Here is a 19354-nt window from a genome sequence, read left to right on the forward strand (position 1 = left end):
AACCATCTACTCTTTCATTAACAGAAATCCTCTTTCTGGTGAAATGCTTTCTGCTTATGATTACAATGGAAATAGAAGATTAATGAGAAGGGGGTGAAAGCCTTTTTTTCAAGAAATGGGTACCATTTATTAAATGTTTCTTAACTGAAGAGGAAATTAGGAATACAGGCTCTCCTTTCCACTATACCCCTTGGTACTTCCTACAAAATATGGAAGGGAGTCTGGGACATTTGGAATTACCTACATCATAACTTTTCCTCTTGCTTGCACTGACTTTGCCTAGAGGCCTTACTTTTTCTTCCTATGGAGCTCCCAGAGTGGTTTGGGAGATGGGTGAGGGGAATGATAGAGGGTTTTTTCTTCTGTTCTTGTATGTCTATCTGAATTTGTATGCCAAATGTTACTTTGTATGTATCTGCTTCTTTCCTTTCATGTGTGTCTGTTTTTTGTAATTTTTTTGTGTTTGAAATACCAATAAAACTTGCTTTAAAATAATAGTAAATAAATCTCTAATATAGAATATGTTTCTAATATAGAATGAAATTCCTTTGTGCTTTTTGGTAGTTTTCTGCCTGATTGTAGAATGTATGAGGTATGCAATTGTGTGGACTGAAGCTGTCGCTCAGTTAAATCTATTATTAGTGCTACAGTCCCCATGTAGCCAAAGACTAAAAGTTACACTGATTATAATGGTAAAGTGTATTGATAAGATTGACAGGTACATATATTCTTTGTTTCAGAAGAGAAAATGTTAGTGCAGTTTGCCTAGATATGCAAGCCCTGGAACAACGGCGGAAAAGTCTAAAAGATGTAGAGGATATTTTAAGTCATCATAATCTGCAGCAATATCTGTATAAACCAAGACGACAGGTAAGTTCAATGAGTAGGTCAACTAACTTATAATATAGATATATATATATATCTATATTTTGCCTCAGGTAGTTGACATGCCAACTACCTGAGGCAAAACATTTCATCCTCATTTGCGAAAGAGTTCATGGATACATGTACCATAAATAGCATGCTTTAGCATTTTTTTTTTTAGATAGAAATTCTAGACCTGAATACCATTTTCTCAGCATTTGCATTCATGACCAAACCACTGAGCCAAAAGGGCCCCACAGGCCTCCATCATTACATACCATATATACTCGAGTATAAGCCGAATTTTTCAGCACCGTTTTTGTGCTGAAAAAGCCCCCCTCGGCTTATACTTGAGTCACGCAAAAAAAAAAAATATATATATATATATATATATTTTTATTTTTTTTTTTTGGGGGGGGGGGGGGTCTATTACCAGCCGCAATAGTAATGTATAAAATCTCCCATAAAATAGTTGGAAAAAAAAAAAAAAAGCTTTTAAAAAAAATATAATAAAAAATAAAGTAAATAAATGTTCTAAATCCCTCCTTTCCCTAGAATACATCTAAAAGTAGAAAATTACTGTGAAACACATTAGGTATCTCTGTGTCTGAAAGTGCCCGGTCTACTGAATAAAGGGTATCTGCAGTGCTCCTGTTCCGTCAGGAAGGGATTAATAGGAGCACTGCAGATACCCTATATTCAGCCAGGCTGAATTCCAAGTGGGGGGAAAAAACTCAGTCCTCAATCTCAGGGAAGGAGCAGACAGACAACCAAAACACCCCCTCCCCTTCCCCAGCAAGTACTGCACCCAAAAACTCCGACCATTTTAATTTTTGACATTTTCCAGTAGCTGCAGCATGTACACCTGATAGTGATCCAACTTGTCAGCCACACACTGTAAAAACTGCTAGGCAGTTATCCCAGGCGCAACAGCTTTTGGACTCTTCATATTTGACTCAAAGTGGGCACAACATATTGTGTACTGAAATTATCTTTTATTTTATCTTTATTATCTTTTATTTTATCTTTTCACCATCAGCTGCGCATTCATTTCTGGAAAATAAATTAACGCAACACTTAGTTGTTAAAAATGTTCACTGCACCCTTGGTTAAATTCCTTCAGAGGTGTAGTTTCTAAAATGAGATCACATGTCAGGTGATTCCACCTTAATGGCTTTTCAGAGTCTCTGCAAAAGAGTCATGGCGTCCAAAAACCAAACCGCCTAAATCTGTGCTAAAAAAAAAAAATTGCCCCTTCTCTTCTTTGCCTAGCTGTGTAACCAAATACAAGTTTATGCCCACATATATTAGGTAGCTCATACTGGGTATGACAGAATTATACAAGTGGGCATAAACTGCTGTTTGGGCATCCATCAGGGTGCAGATGTGAAGGAGTGGAATGTGGCTTTTGAAGTGCAGATTTAGATTGTGTGATTTTGCAGGCTACTCTATGTAGCCTGCAAAAGAAATTATGATTTTTTGCAATGCATTAGCATTGTAATGCATTGCATTAGTGATTAGACTCCCTGGTGTTCAAGACCCCTAGGGGGGTCTAGTAAATGCAAAATAAATAAATAAAAAAAGTATTAACATTTCAAATCGCCCCTCTTTCCCTAAAACACAATTACTGTGAAACACCTACACATTAGGTATTCCTGTGTCAGAAAAAGCTCTACAAATCTATAACAATATTTTCCCCATATGGTAAATGCTGTAGCGGGAAAAAAGTCAAAAGTGCCAAACTGCGTTTTTTTTCACTGTTTTGGTTCTGATAAAAATTTGAATAATAAGTGATCAAAGCAATAGCAATTCTCCAAAATGGTAGAACTAAAAATTACGCTTGAAGGCGCAAAAACGACACCCAATGCATCCCCATACACAGAAGTATAAAAAAGTTATCAGAATGTGGCAACTTTTAGAAAAAAAAAAAATTGGGCATAGTTTTATTTTTTTATTAAGGGGTTAATGTAAATAAAACCATATAAGGCTAAGGCCCCATGAGCTGTAATTGCAGCACTAAAGCGCTGCGGAAAGAACCGCTGCATGATCGCTTTGAAGAGAAAGTTCACAGAGTTTTCCTCTGCGGACTTTCTCTTCTCATTATATCTAAGGGAAAGCCGCCGGCGTTTCCATAGATATAATTAACATGCTGTGATTTGCAAAGCCGCAACAGCTTTGCAAATCGCAGCATGTCTGCATTGCGTTTTTTCCGCAAAGTGGGCATAAGGTTCGAATGAATCACATCCCCTTTGCTTGCACTGTAAACCGCCGCGTTTTTTCCTGCAGCATTTCCACCGCAGCCAAATCACGGCGTTTACGTCCCATGGGACCCCGGCCTATAAATGGTATCCCAGTATTGTACCAAAACATAAAATACAGTTGACATGTCATTTTGGCTGCACAGTGAACGCCGTAAAAATGAATCCCGTAAGAAAATCAAACAAATGCACTTTTTCTTCAAATCCACCCTATTCTGAATTTTTTTCCAGCTTCCCATTACATTGTACAAAATAATTAATGGTAGCCTCATGAAGAAAAATTTGTCCTGCAAACATTAAGACCTCATATGGCTCTGAGAGCGGAGAAATAAAAAAGTTATGTGGTTTGGAAGGGGAGGAGTCAAAACCAAAAAATGAAAATCGAAAAATGCCTGTGACAGGAAGGGGTTAAACTATTTATCCCATCTGGCAAACGTAGCAGGAGAAAAAGAATCAAAATGGGCAAGTTGCAGTTCTTTTGCCATTTAGTCTGCCTATACTTTTAGAATGAAAAAGATATTACACATTTCCCAAAATGGTATAAATGTATTTTTTTTTTTTAAAAAAAAGCATTTCCAATGTCAAATTATGGCAACACACATATTTTTTTTTTAAAGGTGTCCTCTTTACACTGTGTACACCACAAAAAGAAAACCAACAGTAAAATAGCACAACTGCATATTTTTCCAATTAAACCTCATTCTGAGTTTTTTACAACATCCCAGTGCATTATTCAAAAAAATAACTTCTCATATTACTCTGTGAATTGAAAAAAAGTTATGTATTTTGGAGATGGTGAGTCAAAAAAACAAACAAAGGGAGCCTGCACACGGAGTTACACTCCGCTCATTCTGCACGTAAAACTCGTTCAGAATGAGCACGTAAAAACCAGATCCCATTGATTTCTATGGGTGCCGGCATACGCGTGCGCCCCATTGAAATCAATGGGAGGCTTTTTTCCCTATTGCTTTCAATGTGATACGTGCGTATCAAAGTGCCTTTAATGGGCCTTATTTTATATGCTGTTTAAAAAGAGGTTAAACATTAGAATTAACCAATTAATTTCTTTAGGTTTTCTTATTTTCTAACTAATAAACTATATTTATATATGTATGTTTTGTTTTTGACAGCAAAAACATCTTTATAGTCGGCATGAAGTCACAGTAGATGAAGATGAGAAACAAACAAAGGAGATATTTCAAAGAACAATGAAGAGGCGCTTAGAGTCTTTCAAATCAACTAAATTTGGTCGCAAACATGCAAAACATATAAACAAGAACTACAAAAGAGATAGAGGACAGAGAGTAAGTAAACCTTACATGAGTGCAAACAGGCAAAATTGTAAATGTTCAGGCAATAGCTTCCTTTATATCAACTTAGCTTTAAAGGCTTTAGACACTTGTGATATGAATTTTTGTTTAATGTTTGTTAGTAGTTACTAGAGATGAGGCATCTGAAAGTTTCCATTTTTTACCAAATGAAGGACAGTACAGCTGACTGAAACCTATGGATCTCCACCCTTGAAACTGGGACTGTGAGAGTTTCTAAAATATAGAAGTTTCATTAAAATAGTCATTTTGACTGCCAATACCTAGAGATAAGTGAGTAGTATTCGATCAAATACCTTCCTTCCATAGGTATGCGTGTAAGCGGCCAAACACCAAGGGGGTTAAATGCATTGAATATTCGATGCACTTAACCCTTTGGTGTTCAACCACTTACACGCATACCTATGGTGGGGAGGTATTCGATATACTACTCACTCATCTCTACCAATAACCTGTCAAAGAAGGAGATAGGTGGGCAGAACACTTCCACAGGAGGAATTAAATCTTGCAGAAAAAAGAAAGGAAGTTATTTTTATATAGTGTTCTACAAGACAAAGTGAGTTTTATTTCCAAGTACTTAAGGCCATCTGATTTCATAGAGGTTAATAGCTAGGGAAAGATTCTTCAATTACACAATTAACAAAAACCGTAAAGCGAGACTTTGGGGAATTGAAAAATGCAGTAACTGGGTACAAGAGATAAGGTAAATTCTACATTAAATGTCAGCTGTTTAACCCAGGAAGAAGTGCAGAAGCATCTTAAAACCATTAGGGTAAGGCTTATTTTTACCAGAGGTAGCATACACCCTGAGTCCAGTAACATAATTACATTTTTACCATCTACCATCAACTTCTACATTTTATGGGTCCCTTGCTTAGACCATAATTAAACTTTTTTTTTTCTGGGCCAACAGTCTTATTTACTTCAAACAAAGTCTTTACATTTTCCCAGTTATCTTAAACCTAAGAACAGTCTACCAGATAGTCCCAAAGATTATTCCATTCAAAGGGGTTTAGGGATAGTGCTGGGTGTCCATAATTAGGTCCTCCGCTATCTTTCTTCCAGAATGACAAGCTGATATGCTGTTTCTCTATGGCTTACCCTCTCCCTTAGTGCTGGGCGCAGTGCCCTTAGATACCTGTCCACAACAACCCATTTTACCATCTCAGGTTCCAGGTCAAAGTAGGTCTTTTGCGTCTCTCCTGCAAGAAATGGACCAATCAGACCTGCCCATCATGCTCGAGCCCATGCTTATGGCATTGCTGTACTTTAAAATGTTGCAAGGAATGCTTCCATGTCATCCTCTGAAGTCATCTTCTGCACAAAATGGTTCACATGAATCACCCATTTCTCTGTCTGAACTATGGGAAGATTTACTCCACTCTACACCACCTCCTGCAGGATCTAATATTCCTCTCAATTTCTCCTGTCTTTGAGTCCAAAGTCAGTCTCATAGGAGAACTAACCTAACGTGTGGGTGGGAGTAGTAATGATCTGACTTCAGTGGAAGAAAGGATTAAAGGTTAGAGGAAACACCTCAACAAGTCATTTGATCTTTATTCCTTTAGTCCGTGTCTTGGAGTCATAGCGAATGTGCACACTTTATCCATACGTTTATGCCTATTCTCTCAAGCAAAGCAACATTAAACAAAGGAAAGATAAAAAGTCACCTCAGAGAGAAATCGACTGTTGCTTGTGGCTAAAATTCCCAAACCAAGACCCAAAAGAAGGAGGAATGTAATAAGCCCAAAGCAGAGCTTATTTGAAGGGATTGTTCGGAAATTAAGAAGCTCATATCACTAGTGTAGTCATCACCAAATTAAAGTCACTCAAATCATTGCCTTTTCAATATACCAGAGAAGCCAATATTCCATGTGGTCATGTGATCAGCTCCCTCCATCTTCACTTGAAGTGACTGTACTGAGAGAAGCAGGATGATCGTTTCCACAAATTGCCCGCCATCTATGCCATTCTGACCTAGCTGTTAGGAGGTGTTGGGGCAGTGGTTACATAGGGGCTCACACGGTGAACAGACTGTAGACAGACCAGACAGACAGGTGTTTTTCATAGACCCTATAATTTATATAGGTGAGCTGCAATGATGAACTGCAATAGCATGTGCTCCATAGTTTTGTGAGTTGGTCCTATGGTTCCCAAATAGATCCATAAAAACTATGCATGTGTGTAAGGGGCTATAGAAATGAATGGGTGTATATGCCATGTATTAGTATATACCTGTAATAACAGAGGGCACATGGACCAAGTTGTTTTAGTTTTGTCTAGCAAGTGTCTATTTCCTCAATAAAAAAAATAAAGTTCTGTGAGCAAGGGCCTGGAAAAACCCTGTCCCCATGATGTCACATGAGAAAGGTCCTGGCAGGTACATTGAGTGCTAAAGAAATAGAAATAAAAGGACCTGCAGTTGCATGGGGCAGGTAACCACGCCCACTTTACAAGACATTACCAGTGAGCTCACCACCAGTGTTTGGAAGGAAAGGATAGGTTAGGTAAATATATATATATATTTTTTTAATGCAATGTGTGCTTTGGGCTCATGTATCATTTTAAAGGGGTATTCCCACCTCACATACTCATCAGTCTTTACTGCAGTAACATCTTCTTTCTTCCTGGTTTCTTGCATCATTTGGTGGGCGGGGTTTCACAGACAACCTGCCGTTTAGCTCCGCCCCCAAATTCGTGTGTAGCTCCGCCCACCCATATTGGACTATGAAGTACAGGCAGCAGCAACTCCATTCTGTGTTACATACAGAGACTGCCTGTCTCTGCCATAATGAACACAACTGAATTAGCTAGCTGATAACTGGGAGAACAGAAGAAATGAAAGCAGCTCCTCTCCTCTATCTGATAGCAGGAAGCTAGGTCACGTGGTGTAGACACAGGAATAGCTAGATACACAGGCTCGCTCCCTGCACTTAGCCCCTCCTCCCCCCTGACAGCAGCAGATACATCACTTGACTCATGAGCAGCTAAGACAGGGCTGTGGCCACAAAAAATTGAATAAAGTGGACAAACAAAGCAGTTTTGCAGAAGCAATGTATTTAGGTTAAAGTCTTACATTCACATTAACAAGCAGTATAGATAGGATCCTTGTGATGGGACAACCCCTTTAATGTTAAATATAATATTATATTATAAAATTATATATAATCTAAAAAACCCAAATACTACAACATGTTCACCATGAATCACCCAATTTTTCAAAACTGCAAGCCTTGAATAATTGGGAAGGTTTTTCTAACACACTTATAAGAAATGGGTTTGTTAGACATCTCACAGGAATTAAAAAAAATGAATGTGAAATTCAGACATTTAACTTTTTCTTAAACAAAATGTTTATTTAGGTCTAAAGTTTACACATTCATATGGAGTTAAAGGAGAACATTTGTTATACAATTTCTCTCGCCTATATAAATGTAAACTGCTTTTTTGGCTCACATCAAGTAACCATAGAAAAAGAGCACTACAGGTTTTTTTGAAGGGTGGATTTTGCTGGAGTTATTTTCAGGTTCCATGATGCATTTGTGGAGTTTCTGAGATACTAGAACAGTGGAAACCCCAAGACAGAGGATAGTCTGCGAAAGGTCGCAGTAAACAAGGATTTAGGAGCTATGTCTCAATACTTTAATTATAACACAGATCCACCCTTTATTAAGGTCGTCCCCTAGGAAGATAATAGCAAAATCAAGAAAGAAATATTCAGAGCGATACTTATATCCCTAGATATAATATCATGAATCTCTAGTGAATGATCGGTTTCCTATTGCCCAACAAAAGGTACCCAATTGTCTTCTGAGGTGCTAAATATCTATTCTAAAAACAGCGACCTCATGACCAACAAGATCCCACTGCACAGTGATTCCCTAAGAATCCAGGTTGCCTAGTGACAGCTGCCCTAGAATCCCACCCCAATGAATAGGGTTCTATAGACAGTCGGATCTTCCTTTGGTCACAAGCGGGGAAGGGTCTGTTTGTAAATAAAAATCTAGGCATTGGATATTTTCTATAACTGATAAATCCTGCCTTGCCTGTCTATAGCCCCATGAATGTATATTATTGCAAGATATGTCATAGTTAAATTAGACTAACATCTGTCTTACTTGGAGGGGTTCATATCTACCAATATATTATATCTATAGTCTGAATAAAAGATTTATTTTGATTTTGATTTGTTCTTGCCCCATGTTTGTCGACACAAGCAGATATACCCTATTTGATATATATATATATATATATATATATATATATATATATATATATATATATATATATATATATATATATAAATAATCTATCACATCATTGATTTTTATGTTCATTATATGTTTTCTTTTTTCTTTTTTTTTTCTTTTTTTAGAGAAATAGTAGTATGGCGATGCTACAGAATGGAAGTGTGCCTTTTGAAAATAATATACATGGTAAAACAAATATTTTTTCCATATATCTATAGATTTATCAGAATTTATACTCACTCACATTTTAGGGTAGCTGATGATAGTATTTGCAAATCCTCAGAAAAACAATATAAATCCTGCCATTATCCCTTCAACAATAAATATGTTAATTCTATATTGCTCTGGTCACATGTACATTCTGGTTTATGCAGGTATGGTTCTTGTAGTTTCCAGTATCTGGCTTCATGCAGTTGGACAAACCCATCCCTTTTGGTTTTGAGAATGTGCAAATGAAAAATAGCACAGTTTATTTAAAGTGGTTATACTGCCACTTGAGACTCCCACAATTCCTGATAACGGCACGTGTTTTACTCCCATTGAGAACGTAGTTGCGATGGACGCAGATGCGTCAGAGCTCAGTTGATATCTGAGTGCTGTACTTCTGGTATTTCCAGCACTCTTAATGAACACTGATGCACCCTGCTCAATCAATTTCAATGTGACTACATTCAAAATAAGAGTTACACTCAGGATTGGTGGAGGTCTCAGTGGTCAGACCCCCACTGATCAGCAATTTATCCCCTATCCTATGAGCAGAGAATAAAGAATTTCCTAGGCAAACCCCTATAACTGAATGAAAAAGCTGGCTGGCGTTCTTAAATAACTAAGACCCAATATATGGATTATCTTTTTCAGAAATGTTATAATTCTGTTCAACCACTTGAGAGTTTTTTTATTTTTATTTACAGAAGTAGATCTGTGGGTGGAGGATCCTATGGATTACGATACTCAGCTTGATGGCACTATTACTTTTTTAACAAATATAACAGAAAACAAAGGAACAAGTGATTCAGCATTTGGTAATATAATTACTAGTTTACAAAAGTATATATAATTATATGAATTCTGTCATTGCAATTGTCTTATTAATGCTCTAGCATTGAATTAGCAAATTATAAAACAGCAATTTGGTTCAAATGATCTGTTCGCGAAAAATACTTTTTTAGGAAATATACTTTTGCTCTCTTTCACAGCTATTCTGATATTCTAAGGACTGTGTAAAGACACAAGCAGCATATGCAAGAGAATAAACATAGAAATATTAGTCATATCCAGCAGAAAAGACATCAGAAAAGGTTCCATTTCTTGACATGTGTACAGAGTGTTTCTCCACTAGAGGCTGCTGAATACATACGACTTATGAAAGAGCTTGTACGGCAGTATAAGGCCCTGTTCACACTGGGCATGAGGGGGCGGATTTTGGCGCTGAATCCATGTCATAATCCACCCCCTCACAATAGGGGTCTATGTAGACCGCTAGATTAGAAATGAGTTGCCCTTTCTTCAGACGGTTTGCGCGGCTGATTCAGCCCTGGTGTCCGCCTCGCAGCAGCACCCTCTGGACTAGGCCTATTCATTTGAGCCTACTCCGGAGGGGAAAGCTGTGACTGTCGGAACAATCAGGACTAGGGTTGAGACGATCTTGACTTTTCAGGATCGATTTTAAAATCCAATTTCCGATCATTTTTCATTCGAACCCGATCTCGATCCCAATTCCGATCCCAATGCAAGTCAATGGGATTTTTTTAATATTCGGAGATCGGATTTTAAAAGCAATCCTATTCACTGTACAGCATGGAATCTAACAATTGTTAGAATCCACACTGTGTAGTGAATCACTAAGTAGCCAGAGGATTTTTTTTTTAATCCTCTGGCTACTTAGTCCCCCCTGGTGTCCACTTACCTGCAGAGATGGCTGGTCCGGTGCCCGGTATTCTTCTTCGCCTTGCTGCCGCACCACACTGCTCTTCTCGCCTCGCTTCCCCCTGCCTCCCAGATTAGGAGAGTGTGGGCGGGCACTGGGCGGGGAGACGTCACGTCTCCCCGCCCTGTACCCGCCCACACTCTTCTAAGCCACAAGCCCCGCCTTCCTAGCTCTTTAAACACTAACCTGGGAGGCGGTGGCAGCGAGGCGAGAAGAGCAGCATGGAGCGGCAGCGAGGTGAAGAAGAAGGAGAACACCGGAGCAGCCATCTCTGGAGGTAAGTAGCTACTAGATATGTTAGTTTAGTCTCCCATTAGGATGAATGGAGGCAGCCGGCGCGCAGGGGGTTAAGGCTGTGTGCAGGCTGCTTCCATTCATTCCTATGGAACCGCAGCGGAGCCTTCACACTGAGTATACACTCCACTCAGAATGAGCGGAGCGTATACTCAGTGTGAAGGCTAAGCAAAGCATTGATCAGATCAGAATCCAATCTTTTCCGAACACGATCGCTCAACCCTAATCAGGACCAAAATGCGCCATACCGCGCCGCCTGTGAACGGGAAGCTGTATGGCCACTGTGCACATGGCTCTAGTATGGTCTTGAGTTCTAAGAGACTTAATCCCATCACGTAAACTCTGGGCAAGCACAATGTAAAATAAGTCACTTTTTCATAGACTTTGGCTAATGGGAAACATAAATTACTACATTACCTGTTTATAGTCTAGATTGTAGTTAATCTTTCATTTGTCTGCTGGACCTAGAATTGTATTAACCATTTCCTTCTGCAGTTAATTTTTAATTTTTTTTCTTTCCAAAAAGCCATGTTTTTGTTTCGCCTTCCACATGGCCATTTGAGGGCTTATTTCCTACTGAAAAAGTGGCAATTTTAATGGTAGAATTTATTGTTCCATACAATGTACTGTGACATGGTAAATAACTTTTGTATGTGAAATATCAAAAATATGCAATCATACCAATATTTTTTGAGTTTCAGTTTTACAGTATTACTATTGCTACTTAAAGTAAAAATTCCTTGTTAAAGGTTACCTTCAGTTATAAATAATTTTTCATAAATGAATAGTGCAAGTGAAGATAAGAAACTTTGTAATATATCCTTAAGGAGGCGTGTTTTCTTCTACACTTCTTAAGATGCTTTTCTGATCCTCTTCAATCTCACTTACATTATATGTGTCTTTGTCTTCAGCTCACACATATAGCTCTTTGGAGCAGGGAGTTGGGTAGGATTCCCCTACCAGCTATTTAGTTGAATTATTGCCTCATTCCTAGCCTTGAACACTAAGTTCACACCTGTGTTCGGGTTTCTGAAACCTAACCTACTTAAAAAAGTAGGGGTTCTGCCCGAATAAGGCGGAAAAATGCAGAATGAAAAGTCTTACTTGCTTGACTTTTCTCTGTGCATTTTTTAAGCGAATTTGGGGAAGGAAACCTCAAATGTAGGATAGGTGCAGGTCTCCGATCATTATACTCTGCAGCCTTTGCAGATAGTAGTTTTCATTTGGACGTGTTTGTTCCGAACAAAAACCACCAGGCGAACCTTCCGAAACAAATCTTGTGAGGTTTGCCAACAAATACTCTTACTGGGGGTATAAGGACATTGCTGACAGGGATACATGTCCACGGACTTACTTACCGATCCTCGCTCCTGCCTACGACCACCTCTGCTTCCCCTTTAGACCTCCATGGTGTCCCATCCATCCCTGTCATCAAGGTACTAATGCCCCAGTGGGCTGAAGGGAAAGCAGAGGCAGCCTTGGGCAGGAGCAGGAATTGGTAAGTAAATAAGGCCTGTCACCTGCTAGAGTATCGGTCTATTTAAAAAAAAAAAAAAAAGCCTATTTTGAAATATTGTTATATTTCTGTAACATCATCTACATTGTATATAATTGCTACTTATTTAATTAGATTTTCTGAACAGTTTGTTTTCATTCAATAAGTTGCAGTAGAATCAGTATTTTGTCCTAGAAAATTTTGAACAAAACTAAAGTTTTCCTTTATTTTAGGTATTGATAATCCTGCATTTTCAACTGATGAGCAAAATATTTCAATGAAGTTTACACCATGGCTGCATAATGAAGATACTGTCGTTCCATCCCAAAGAGCACGAGTACAGATACCTTATTCTCCGAACAACTTTAGGAGGCTGACTTCTTTTCGTGCCAGCAGTAGATCAATTGATTCCGCCTTGATAAATGATGGAACAGAGGAGCATCCGAGATCTTTCCTACCAGAGACAACAAACATGTAATCGGACATAGGAAATTGTTTATTATACACTTTTAAAACGTTTAAAAAAAAATGTAATAGACAAAAATTTAACATTTATTATCACCAGTGCATATAAAAATTTTATTCAAAGTAAAAAGATAAATGTACACTGTAAATGTAACAGCGTAAATTTGTTTACAGAACAATTATTTGTGTAGAGAAACAAATTGAATAAAACATAACTATTATTAAATAAATAATAAAATATATAGATGGATGTCCACTACACACAAAAGTGCTCATAAAAAGTTTAGTTTGGGGGGATAGTTACTTCGAGTTCACACCCAAACAGGTCCGAGAATTTTATGACAGCTAATAGATGAAAAATCCTATGGCTACCGATAGTTATTAGATCAGTGTCCTGACTGCCAACTAGGGAGTATTGAACTGTGAAAAACACTGGACCAAATATCTGTTTAGGCGTGGGTACACCTACGTGAGTATGATCATTAGGTCTGGTGAATTCCAAACACTAAGTGGAGTATCCATGTGAGTTGTCAAGAGTCCCTAACCTCAAAAGATAAAATAAGGGATGGGTTAGAGGGGAAAAAACTATTAAAAGTAGAGCTTAGCCAGATTTACTCAAGACAATTCCACCTGCGTATATACAGTACATATGGACTGATTGATAAATCTATACTGGCAGAATTTCCTACGTATCCTTCCAAGCTCATCTCCTTCTCCCAAAACAAACACCCCTAATGTTGCTGGTCTAACCAGATAACAGAAATGTCCCCTTCCCAGCACAAACAATGCTAGATAAATACTAGGGTCTACCCGATGTTCTATAGAATCCTCTTTAATCAATAACCCATAGGTAGCAGCTAGCAATAATGGTCTACTCTAAATTAAACACAGTTAAATACTTAGGGAAAGACCACCACATAGATGTAGAGATGAACTACAACATAGTGTAGGCTAATCCGTGTATTTGCTTTTGCCTTCATGCGTATGGAGCCAGAAGGCTCTACGACATAGTCAAGACGATCAACACGTTTCTCCCAGATAAAAAGCATGTACCCAGCCTTACAGATCATGGAATGAGACACTTTCAAAACAAATTATGTGTTATTTTGTGCAAATATTGTGTGATATATTCTAATAAAAATTTTAGACAAATGTAAGCATAACTATTGTACTGAAGATTTTCATATCCCTGATTATTTAAAAAAAAATGTCTGTGCAGTAATAAAAAAATGCTACAGTGCCAGTAGTTTAGATTAATCATGTGACCTGGCACTAGTGATATAATATGTATTATATCATATATATATATATTATATATAGTATTCATTTTAATTATAGTCGTTCTGTAATATATGTACTTATATATTTTGTTAATATTTGTTTCCATTATACATACAGGTAAATTTAACGTCCTATATGCCTCAGAACTCAGGAAAATTACATGTGGTAAAAACCATGATATGTTGTATTCAGAGATCTTCAATGTTTGTGCCTTCTTGACTTGATCCCTGTCAAAATTATGCATTCCTCAAATGAAAGAAAAAACAAGTCTAAAAATTATGAAATATGTTAAAGAAGAAAATGGATACTCCTTCTACAAATGTGAACTTTGGTTTCTTTTTGTCTTTTTTATGAACTGCAAGTTACTTAGAAAACTTCTATTTACATTCAATTCATTCTAAATTATTTATCACGTTAGCTAAATCTATTTTTTCAGGCTTTGATACCCCATATTGCAATGTCCCATACCGTACACCAAATAAATAATTTCTGTTTTTTATATAGGAATGTAAAGAACTTTCGCCAAAGCTGTATATGAAAGTGTGACCTCTTTGAATATTGAGTTTTGAGTATTAAAATCTGTGCCATTTTACAGAGAAGAAAATAGATGAAAATATATATTTTTTGTTAATATACCCTAATGTGTTTTATGTAAAAATGCAGTTCTATCGCTTTCTTAAAAATATCCTGAGCTATGTTATAGCAGTTTTCTCATAAACTGTGCCTTTGGTAAAACAAAAACATATTAACAAATCTAGTAAACTTGAATATGTTGCTATGTATGATGCCATTAACTATATGCAAAACAGTACTGTTCATATCTTTGGCTTGTTGAAGTTCAAGATTTAAGCTCTTACAAGTGACAGATAATCTTATGTTTAGAGTTGCTTTCTTATGATTATTATGACAGTAGAAATTGCAGTATGTCGCCTTAAATGAGTTTTTCACCCACTCCCACAGGTTTGGGTTTTTTTGTATAGCACTCTAGGATACTGAAGCTCCTTGCCTATTACTTGGATGGGAGAAGAGCTACTTCTGGCTCTATAAATGTCTAGCTACCTATTCCCAGAGGAAATGTAGGCTAGGTTCACATCTACACATGGGTCTCCGTCGTTCGGGTCTACTAGGGGACCTGAACGATGGAGCACCAGACCACTAAAATATTGGTTACCTGCAGACACTCGCAAGCCCTGTAGACTGTAATGGCATCCGCCAGGTGTCCGCTGTTGTTATACTGAAACCAGTGGAGAGAAAAGTCCTTCACCAATTTTTGGTGGTCCAACGCAGACTCTGGTGCAGATGTGAACCTGAATGGTCCAGGTGTGAAATAAAACCTTATTTAATATGGCATGTAGAACAATTTGCTTATGTAGATTAAACCTTGATCCTGAAAGGGTATTTTATTAAACCTACAGTTTTCTCTTGATAATGTTTGAATAAATATGGCAGGTTACTATTTAACAGCTTGGCATCATCTGTTATCTGAATTTGTAAGGCTAATTTCTTGTATAGATATGAGTTTTTTACATTAAAAAAATATATATTTTACAAGTTATGCTTTTACGCAGCTGGACTCTTAAACAAATGATTACACATTCCTAAATGAAATCATAAATGTGAGTCACATGGAGAATTTATTATGTATAAAGTGATGTAATAAAAACAAATCGTTACATGCTCTTAAAGCATATCACAACAAATGTAGATGTCATTCATGCAATATTTTATATGGAAAGATGCAATAAGAAATCTAACTCTAAGTTGTTTACTACAAAGATTATGTCATCTAATTAATAAATAGCCCCAGTAACCAAGTTTTATCATTTGAAATACACATACAGTAGTGGGTCATGCATATATTGTACGTATATTGTAATGATTTGATAGGTTTGAACCACAAAATCACAAATATCAATATTCTATCCATAGAATTTAAACTACGACACAAAATAATGTGAATAAAATCAGACAATCAGGAGAAAGAAATGGAATAAAGTTCACTCAGTCATCAATATAAACTTTGTTCCTGTTCATACAGCTGGTTTGTCTAAAACTCAAATTCTATGCGCAATGCTTCTCTAAGTTGTATGCATACTATATATTAATATGTTTTTAATAAATAACTCCTGGTTGTATGTAGAGACTTTCTATATAAATATATAGTATATAAGTATATACTATATATAAGTATATAAATTACATTGGAAAAAAATATGGCAAGTTTTCTTTAAATACTATATATTTAAAATAGTAGAATTTACAGTAGAACTGTGTCATTGAAAACTTTATAACCGATTTGCCAATAAGAAGTGAAACCAGTCAATGATTTGTATCTTTCTCTGTATTTGCATGCTAAGAAATTATATTGAAAGGAAAAATAACTATTATTATAACTGCCAGTTACAGTATTGTTAAAAAAAATGTTGCACAATTATCATAATCAAGAAGATTAATTTAAAAAATCCACTAAAATTTGAGAGATTTTTCAAAAGGATATTGGCAATACCGTTTAATTACATTGTAAGCATATATTCATTAAACTGTTTTAAAACTGACTGGCTAATTTTGTTCTATATTATATGTTATATTTTTTTTTCATTAACTTCTATTTTATGCAAGTTCATAACTTTTAGAGTCTCAGTCTGTAGAAAGAATATGGAACAATGGAATGGTGAGTAAAAACTTTGGTTTCTAACAAAGCCAGAAAGTTGTCATTCATCTCAGCTAAACCTCTACAATAGAGTAGTATCACATGACTTCATCACCTGACAGCCTCTCAGCCAATCATGAGTGGTGGATAGAATGGTCACTCTACAAATAAAATCCAAAGCAAAAATCCATTGAACACTACGAGTCAGTGCACACGGAGTATTTTGGCGAGGATTCCGACGCTGAATCCGCCTCAAAATCAGCCTCCAAAAAAAGCCTCCCAATAGAACTAAAGTCCGTTATATTAGAAATCAGCCTAAATCAACCCATTTTCAAAACTGCACCACTCAAATAATTCAAAACAGTATTTGCAAAGTTTGTTAACCCTTTAAGCATTTCCTGGTAATTAACAAAATGCAGAGGTTAAATTCAGGAGCGAAGTGGCCAGGAGTAGGGATTGCTATGTAAATAGGGCGCATTACCTGTGGCATTACCTGGGCCCCCTCAGGAACTTGGGGCCCCAGATGCCGGACCGCACTTTAGGCAGATTAAAGGCAAGCTCGGGTGGTGGTATTCATTTTCATTATGCTGGTGTTGGAGCCAGCAAGCTACATGTCATTTCCCATACTGGAATTTATTTGTATGTTAGCAAATGATAAATCTATACCATTGCGGAAGATTTGCAAGCAGAGATGAACTGTGACACTGTAGGCATAAATACGATGATCTTTCTCGTAACCAGACCACATTTATACCTTGAGCATGGTTTTCATCATTATCGCTGTCTGATTCTCCTTTTCCTCTTTCTTCACTACAATGTCAAGCATTGGACTGGAAGAAACAGCAATATGCGTACAGCCAATGCGTTCACTGCGTTTCGCCAACTAATGTGCTCGGCTGTGATGGAGGATACCCAATTGCCATTATTTCTCTTGGAAAGCTGTCTCTGCTATGTATTGCCGTGTGTCAGAGAATTTGGGCCTCTCCTTGGCCATGTCAGGATGGGGAAAGGTGCAACACGTAGAGCAGCAAGAAAAAGAAGAACAGCTTCCAACTTTCCACCACTGCCCTGGGGTTGTGCAAGAAGAACTGTAGGTGGATGAAGAACAGTTTCTGGGTCATTGTGGTGGAGGACCTGAGCAGGGCCGGTGTCAGCACCTGGCAAACATGGTCAAGTGCTGGGGCCCCAAGCTCCTGAGGGATTCCACTTGGCTACCTGGTGCTGACTAGTTACACCCCTGGAGTTCTGCAAGTACCTCCTCCATGTCCACCGCAGCATCTCCAACATGGGATGCTGGGCAGAGCAAGGCAGACTCCCCCTATGGCTCACCATGCAGAAGAGGGCGCTATCATTCTGGACTTACAGGGCAGCAGTCCTGGCTTTTACCACCACCAAGCCTGGCTGAGCCACAGAGCCCCGAAAAAAACTGATACCCCCCAACCAAGCATCAGCCATCTGCCAAGCCAAAACCCCCAACATGCCCTGAACAAGGCTCAAATAAAAGAAATAATGGAGAGAGACAAAGAGCGGTACATCGAGGAATGGAGAAGCGCAATAAATAACTCCAAGAAACTCATCGTGTACCAGTCATTGCAAAGAGACTACACCATGGCCACCTACCTGGAGAGAATACGCCACCCCAAACACCCCACCCCAGACCCTGAGCCGGTATAGACTGAGCGCCCACAACCTGGAGATGGAGACGGGGCGGCACAGGCAGATGTACAAGCCACGGGAGAACAGACTGTGTCAGCACTGTGACCAGGGGGCCCTAGAAGACGAGACCCACTTCCTGCTACACTGCACCAAATACTCAGCTGTGAGGGCCATCCACTACCAAAGACTCTCTGCCCACATCCCAGACTTCATATCTGCAGACGAGAAGAGGAAACTCTACATCCTACTGGGAGAAGAGGCCACTGTGGAGATCACTGCCCAATACGTGTCCAGCTGTCACCAAACAAGAGGAAGATGAGACCCCACTGACTGTTATACCCCAAACCAACCACCCCTCCCCATATAGCGGCCACCAACTAAGAGGAAAATGAAACTCCACGGACTGTTATACCCCAAATCAACCACCCCACCCCCCATACCCACCACTCTCGCCCCACCCCTGACTCCAACTCCCCACACACACACTTTACTAGCTTTGGCAATGCCAAATATCTATTCGGACATGCCAATAAAGCCTATTTGATTTGATATCTATCTATAAAATAAAAATGAGTTTCTGTCTGTCTGTTCTTTATGCGCGATCGGACTGGACCAATCTTCACCAAATTTGGCACAAAGATACCTCAGGTTTCTTGAAAGTTTTAAAATGAGGCCTCAACTCACTCGGACATACCATTCCAGAGATACAGTATTCCCAAAACAATGACCCCCATTACCCAATACAAACCTGCAAGTCTTTCACTCATATTCCAACTGCAATACACACATGCACAATCCAACACTGATATCTAAACTGAGATACACGCATCAATCAGAGGATTAGATACACAGGTCAGTACACACTTTCAAATGCCGGTGGATTATA

General features: G+C 38.1%; 1 protein-coding gene across 1 annotated transcript in view; it reads left to right on the forward strand.

Annotated features, from left to right (window-relative positions):
• SLC9A3 (solute carrier family 9 member A3) overlaps positions 1-12894 on the forward strand; it is a 67282-nt gene extending 54388 nt beyond the window's left edge. Inside the window, exons 12-16 of the mRNA XM_075271990.1 lie at positions 741-870; positions 4253-4426; positions 8826-8886; positions 9612-9722; positions 12650-12894. Coding sequence (XP_075128091.1) covers positions 741-870; positions 4253-4426; positions 8826-8886; positions 9612-9722; positions 12650-12894 — 721 coding nt within the window. The remainder of the gene's footprint in view (positions 1-740; positions 871-4252; positions 4427-8825; positions 8887-9611; positions 9723-12649) is intronic.
• The last annotated feature ends 6460 nt before the right edge of the window (positions 12895-19354 follow it).

This window comes from Leptodactylus fuscus, chromosome 4 (genome assembly GCF_031893055.1).
Source record: "Leptodactylus fuscus isolate aLepFus1 chromosome 4, aLepFus1.hap2, whole genome shotgun sequence".
Lineage (NCBI taxonomy): Eukaryota > Metazoa > Chordata > Amphibia > Anura > Leptodactylidae > Leptodactylus > Leptodactylus fuscus.